Below are 7,196 nucleotides of genomic sequence, written 5' to 3' on the forward strand. Positions count from 1 at the left end.
TGTCTGTATAATGTCTTGTGACGTCCACGGCCTACCCCAGTTACCACTACTGTGCATGTGTGTCAAGGACAGAAAGGCAGACGTGGCAGTGGAAAGTGTCAAAGCAGTTTGGAGAGAAAAACAAAGTAAAAAACTTAATTGATTATTAAATTAGTCATAGATTATTTTAATAATCGATTAGTCGTTGACTAATCGACTAATCGTGGCAGCCACAAAAGATTAGCTTAAATCTAGCATTTTGCTACATTTAGCTAGATATTTGATACTTTTATTTAGGCTTTTACTCATTTTAATTTTCAACAAGGACTTGGCTAATTTTACCTCTTTTATCTAAACTAATGTGACTTTATCAGTCTTACTTAGGTAATTTGATAGATAATCTAAATCGTGACTATTCAACTAAGTTGCACAGGGGGCCGTAGTTACTCAAAACCAACAGTTCAGGGTCCGAACACACGGTGGGCTGCCCTTCCATGGCCCCTAATGCTAGGGGAAACACTGCATTAGGTAAAATGGCAAGTCTTATTAGCTTTTACCTTTTCAGTTTGTTTACTTTGTTGAATCAAATCATGTTTAAAAATTACAATTGATTTAAAATCTATTTTATATTAAACTTAGTTTAAAAGGTATGCAATTATTTTTTTTTCTGCGGGGGGCGGGGCCTAATTGGCGGACCAGATGGAAGTCACCAGTTGAATAACTCTGATCTAAATGTATTCTGCTTAATGTGTTAATATTTAATATTAAACTAAACTTTCTAAAAAAATTGTGAAAAATGTTTAAGTAAAACAATTTGAACTACAAATTGGCAAACTTTACAAAAATGTTGACACTGTTTGGTTTTGTGCAGCTAAGAAACAAACGGTAAAGCACTTTTCAGAACGTCCGTCACTACACTGTTTGTTATAAAACATCTGCAGAGGACACACACCTCTCTCCTGGTCACAGTCTGGAGATGAAGCTCCACTGCACTGGCTGCGAGGGCCCAGTACTGGTGAGGTGTGTGCAGAACCACACACAAAGTCTGGGCTGTGAGAGCTGCAGGGGCGCTCAAACTCCAGACCACCAGGACACGAAGAGGACGAGATGGAGGAAGAGGAGGAGGGAGATGAGAGGGAGGTGGGGAAAAGACCAGGCATGCTGAGCGGAGTGGAGGCAGAAGGAGGAGGATGGAATGAAGAAGTGGATGGTGAGGAAGGTATCGTTTTGTGCGAGGAGGTGGTGGTGTGAGTGTCAGCCTCCTCCTCAGAGCTCTGACTGGCCTCTTCATCCATTGATACTGACACCACTGAAACAAACACACACAGTGTGTACGTTTAACACGAAGGCACAAACATGCACACACAAAAAAAGGAAAATTACAGATGCACCGTTTGCTTGATGGGTAAATCTGACTTTCTGCTGCTGAGTGTTATTTACTTTGTCAATAAGACATATTTTAGTTCAAGGTTTTTACAAACTGAAGACTATGAGCTACCTGCGTTATGAGAAGTAAACATCTTAGACCAAAGTGATTGTTTCCATTTGAAATTAGCTCCAAACTCAAACATGTTATAGCAGTCGATGCAAACAGTATTTTATAAACACCATCATCAGTTTCACATGATTATTTATATCAAAGTGTTTAAATGTAGTTGGTCTTTATTATATTATTTTATTCATGACTGGGATGATAGCAGCCACTTTAATCTTAGTCCACTTTTACGATTTGAAAAAACCCTTCCTTCCATTCATCCATGCAATTCATCCATCTATCTGCCCATTCATTCGTACGTTCGTTTGTTCGTTCGTTCATTCATCCAACTATACAATCCATCCATCCATGGATATTGAGTCCATCCATTTCCTTTTCTTGTTTCTCCATTTAGGTTTTTGGGGGAGCTGGTGTTTATCTCCAGCAGTGTTTGGGAGAGACGTTGGGTACACCCAGGACAAGTCATAGGGCAATGTGGACCCAAATAATCACTCAGACTTTAGTGACAATTTAGAGTTACCAGTAAACCAAAATTCATAATCAGGAAAAAGACATACTCTGTCAATTCTAGTTCTTAGAGAAAATTTCGTCCAAAGTCACAACTGGCAGGACAGGAATTTACAAAAATCAGAAATTACAATAATTGGCCTAGAAAACAGCAATCAGTGCATCTCTAACAATCCATCCATTTTCTTTACAAGCTTTTTTTTCCATGCAGGGTCATCTAACAAACGTAATTATGAAAAACATAAAGCGGATGAAGGGCAGGACTTGTGATTTTCAAGTACTCATCACTTACTAGACAAACCATCTGACTCCATGGTGAAATTGGCGATGTCATCGTGACCTTCGTCCACCTCCGCACCAACGCCACGCTCTCTGGTTCCTATAGCGAGGGAGCGTCGATGGGCATGGATCTCCTCTGAGATGCCCTCCAAGTTACGTAACGCTGTGCGGTACTCAGCCTTGGCAGCTGCAACCTTGGCCTGACGCTCATCCACTTGGCGTTTCAGCTCCTATGGGGGAAAAAAAAAAATCAATAAACACATTTTAACTTTTATACCAAAAACAATACCTAAAGCACACAATTGAACAGAGTACACATACCTCCAGCTCCACATAATATCTGCTTTTCAGTTCAAAATAGGGTCTGCAAGAGAAAAAAATGAAAAGAATATAAAAAAGAGGTAAGGAGAAGTATTTCTAGTCCAAAAAGTTGAAAAGAAAACCACTCCTCCAGAAGCAGTCACATTCTTTAGCTCTTAGAGAAAGAGTTCACCCCAACACAGCTTAACCAAGACATAAAACATCTGGACAGAATCACATGACATAAACTGAGCTCCTCTTCCTCAGCACATTCTCATTTTAAGAGGCCTAAGCAAGGAAAGCTTGTGAGCATCATTTCCAGCCAATTGTAGCATCAACAATTTTAAAAAAAAGTATGAGTACAGACAGGGTTATTGTGGTTAGCTAAAACTAACTAAATAACAAAAACTGAAGTTGAAAAAATATTTTAGTTAACAGAAATGAGTAAAAACTGTAATAAAATGACAAAATAATGATAACTAACTAAAACTGTATAATCATTTTACAAACCTAACTAAAACTAACTGAAATAATAGAAGATCCTTAGTTTTAGTGTTTGTCAATTTATTTTAAGTCATGTGGACTGATTAAACAAATCGTTTTTTTCTTCAAACTTGCAGTTTCACATGAGCTACGAGCATCTTATAGCACCTCATGGCCCGTAACGTCATTTATTTACAATTTGCTGCAGTACTAGCCTGAAAAATGACAGCAATAAAATTTGGAAGAAAGCAGCAAAGTTCAATTTGGGATTTTTTTCAATGACCGTGAGAAAAATAAAAGCAAGCGTCTTGTAGTGGAAACAGGTGATAAAAAAGGGATGAATACTTCTCACGGGACTAACTAACTGTGAGTTAGTTGACAAGCTCTCTCAGTAGCCCCCATGAAAAACAAGCAACAGCCTGGCCAGGTAGCCCCGGGTTGGAGACAACTATCATTACCTTCCTAAAATAATCACCAAAGAACTTTGTTGGCAAAATTAAGTTATGTGATTGTTTTAGGAAGATGGTTGCTATAATGCAGTGGTTCCCAAACTTTTTACCTTTTGACCCACAAAATAACAGTAGCAGAGACCTGTGACCCCAATTATTTTTGGATGGTAAACATTTGTATCAGGTCAACAAAACAAGGGCATAGTAACAATATTTTTATACTACATTTATCCATTTTAAATATACGAACCTCACTCATTTATAACAACTAAGGCAAAAATGTAATTGATTCAGAAAATGTTTTCGGGACCCCACTTTGGGTCCCGACCCCAACTTTGGGAAACACTGCTATAATGGACTGTTTTCACTGGTAACCAGCTGGTTAGTGAACTCACAAGGACACCTCAAAAGGGAGTATGCATCAGCATAATATGTTTATTCAAACTATAAAAAATATTAATTCTAGAACTAGTGAAAACTAAACTAAACTAAAACTAAGCATTAAAAAGGCAATAATAACTAATAAAAACTAGCAAATCCACTGTTGAAACTAATTAAAACTAACTGAATTAAAACTAAAGTATAATGAAAAATCTAAAACTATTATAACCTTGAGTACAGACCTGGATTTGCTTATGGAGCGCTTCAGCTTCTTCTCCAGCTGCCTCATGTGGTTCATACAGCAGGTGTACACCACTGCTGTTTTTCTGTGCTCTGCTTCAGTCTGTGCTTTCGCCTGCTCGGCCTCCATCACCTGAAACAAACAAGAAATGTATTTCAATTATAAAAGCCTACAATTTTCACTACTGCGGCAGAGAACTTCTTGTTATTATGAAATGATTTTTTAAAGCCTTTCATGGATGTGTTCTTACTTTCTGCGTAGCGTGGTTGAGCATTTCCTGCCAGGCTGAGTCAAACTGGCGAGTGTCCTCTTCAAGCTTCGCCTCTGCCAGGGCGATGGTCTCTTTGGCTGCCCGCAGGATCTCGACAGCTCGCTGGAATTCCTGAGTAGCTTTATGCGCTTCTACCTGGGCCTGAAGTGCAGAAAGAAAAGAGGTCACAATTATAAGTTTTGAGGAATATAATCGGAAAAAGATGAGCTCGTTCTCAGTGCAGGATGGACCAATGCTGTTCCTTGTCTCTGATCCTGTTTGTAGTGTTTATGGACAGGATCTCAAGGTGCACTCATAGAGAGGAGGGTGTCTGGTTTGGGAACCACAGGGTCTGATCTCTGCTTTATTCGGATAATGTGGTTCTGTTGGCATCTTTGGACCAAAACCCTCAAGATGCACTGGAACAGTTCGCGGCCGAATGTGAAGCAGCTGGTATGATAAGTCAGTTCATCTATATCTGAGGCCATGGTTCTCAACTGGAAAAGGGTGGAATGTCCCCTCCAGGTCGGATGAGAGTCTTTGCCCCAAGTGGAGGAGTTTAAGTATCCGATGGCAGGATGGAGCGGGAGATGGATTGATGAATTGGGGCCTCATCCTCAGTAATGAGCGGCTATGGTGTAGTGGTAGAGCAGCCGGCTTTTGGACCCGCAAGTCGCAGGTTCGACTCCACGCCATGCCCACATGCCGTTGTGTCCTTGGGCAAGATACTTAACCCCAATGTCTCTGATGTGTGTCCCATCAGTGTATGAATGTGATTGGCACTGATTAGTCTACATGGTTGATTGTACATGTTAGCTTTGTAGGAGATCTAGTAGAGTGCTGTGTGAATGGATAAATGAGGACACAGATTGTAGTGTGAAGAGCTTTGAGTGTCCTGGTTGGGTAGAAAGGCGCTATACAAGTACAGTCCATTTACCATTTAATGAGGACGTTGCTTCGGTCAGTCGTGGTGAAGAGAGAGCTGAGTTGAAAGGCAAAGCTCTCGATTTAATGGTCTGCCTTCTTTCCATCTTTCACCTAAAATATGGTCATGAGGTGTGGATCATGGCTGAAGGAACGAGATCTTGAGTACAAGCGGCCAAAATGAGCTTCCTTCATTGGATGGCCAGGCTCAGCATTAGATAGAGGATGAGGAGCTCCGTCATATGAGGAGAGCTCAGAGTAGAGCCGCTGCTCCTCTCCATTGAAAAGAGTCCGTTGAGGTGGTTTGGGCATCTGAGTAGGACGCCTCCTTTTAGAAGTGTTCCAGACACGTCCCACTGGTAGGAGGCGCTGGAGGGATTATGTGTCCTCTCTGGACTGGGAACACCTCAGGGTCCCCCAGGACGAGATGAAAAGTGTTGCTAGAGGAATGTGAGTTTCTCTTCTGGACTTGTTACCTTTGCGATCAGTCTACAGACAAGCATCAGAAGATGGAGATGTAGGTGTAACAGCTGTGTGACAGGGTTTGACATGACACAATACATCACTCAGATTCTATGTGTGCCTATTTTCAATTGGCTTAGTTGTTGCCTTTGTTGATTATCTTATAAAAATTGCTCAAATCTGCACAGTTATTTAGTCGACTGATCAGTTGGTCTTATGGATAACTTCTTACAACAGTCAAAGATTTCTCTCACAGAAAGACAACTGTGCTTTTGTGAGGAAATCTGACTCATCAATGGGTTCTTTTTGTCCACAGTCACAGTCAGCAGGGGGATTATTGTCACCACCCTGCTGGACATTATTAGACCCACTCTCTCCATTCAAATAGGCGTAAGATAAAGGTCAGAGTACTGGCTCATATCCAGCATGAAGCACTTTACAGTGACTCTGACTAGATTTCCTTGCATGAGATAATCAGGAGATTTTGGATTGCTAAGTGGTTGTAGTAGCTAAGAGCAGAATCTCCTGGGCTTTGACGATTAGAGTTTGCTGTATTGTATTTTTTTAGAGAATGGTTAGTTAAAGATCTTTGTGGTGTTCATAGCTTTTCCTGATGAAATACAGAGCAAAAATACCAGTGTTAATTTAACACCCACAGTGTTAGTTTCAACACCAACAAAGTGTCTATTAAATTTAAACAAATGCAGCTTTGCCATTATTAAAAATAAAAACAGACAGCAGATAATTTTTTCAGATGATGTCTCCTGTTGACTCATTTAGGCTTATTTTGCTGCTCCGTGGTCAAATATAATTTTTCTAACACATTTAGCTGTAATTAGTTATTTCATGCTTTAGAATAAAGCCTAATAACACCATGGCTGTGCCTCAATTTAAGGGCTACGTCCTCCGTAGTGCTCATTGGTGGGCCAGAGTTTGGAAAGTCATCATGGACCAAAGAATTTGTTGTATAGCAACTTAGTTGGTGACATTTAAGCTACAATAAGATGTTTAATATCATGCTATTACAAGTACTGACAATGGAGCTGAATTTTGTTTACTTTTAGCTGTACAAGCTCATGTACAAGTACAATACAAATTTTGAGCAGACCATTCTGTAACAACGAACAGAAACAATGGAAGCCACATGAATAAAATTAAAACAGATTACAAAATATTAAAAACCTAAATGGTTACTGGAGACACATTAAAAGAAATTTTCACATTACTATTATGAAGCCATAGTGCTAACAAAAAGAAAAAAATTGTATAGGTCCTCTGGACGGGTTCTTCTTTAATGAAATGTTTCGTCTCTCTTCCAAGAGACTTCTTCAGTCTGAGAGTTTCAGGCTTTTGAGTCCAGGACTCAAAAGCCTGGAGTGATCAGGACTCTGTACCACAGAGCAGACAGTGTCCCTACAAACCCAGGAGCCAGGCAGAAAGAGAAAT

At 40.0% G+C, this 7,196-nt stretch overlaps 1 protein-coding gene across 1 annotated transcript in view; it reads right to left on the reverse strand.

The window, feature by feature from the left end:
* Positions 1-929: 929 nt before the first annotated feature.
* LOC106526483 (SH3 domain-binding protein 5) overlaps positions 930-7,196 on the reverse strand; it is a gene marked incomplete at its 3' end in the record, with an annotated part of 16,833 nt that continues 10,566 nt past the window's right edge. Inside the window, 5 exon segments of the mRNA XM_014021101.1 lie at positions 930-1,288; positions 2,274-2,490; positions 2,582-2,624; positions 4,116-4,246; positions 4,365-4,526. Coding sequence (XP_013876555.1) covers positions 930-1,288; positions 2,274-2,490; positions 2,582-2,624; positions 4,116-4,246; positions 4,365-4,526 — 912 coding nt within the window.

The sequence above is a fragment of the Austrofundulus limnaeus genome, unplaced genomic scaffold, assembly GCF_001266775.1.
Source record: "Austrofundulus limnaeus strain Quisiro unplaced genomic scaffold, Austrofundulus_limnaeus-1.0 Scaffold278, whole genome shotgun sequence".
Classification (NCBI taxonomy): domain Eukaryota; kingdom Metazoa; phylum Chordata; class Actinopteri; order Cyprinodontiformes; family Rivulidae; genus Austrofundulus; species Austrofundulus limnaeus.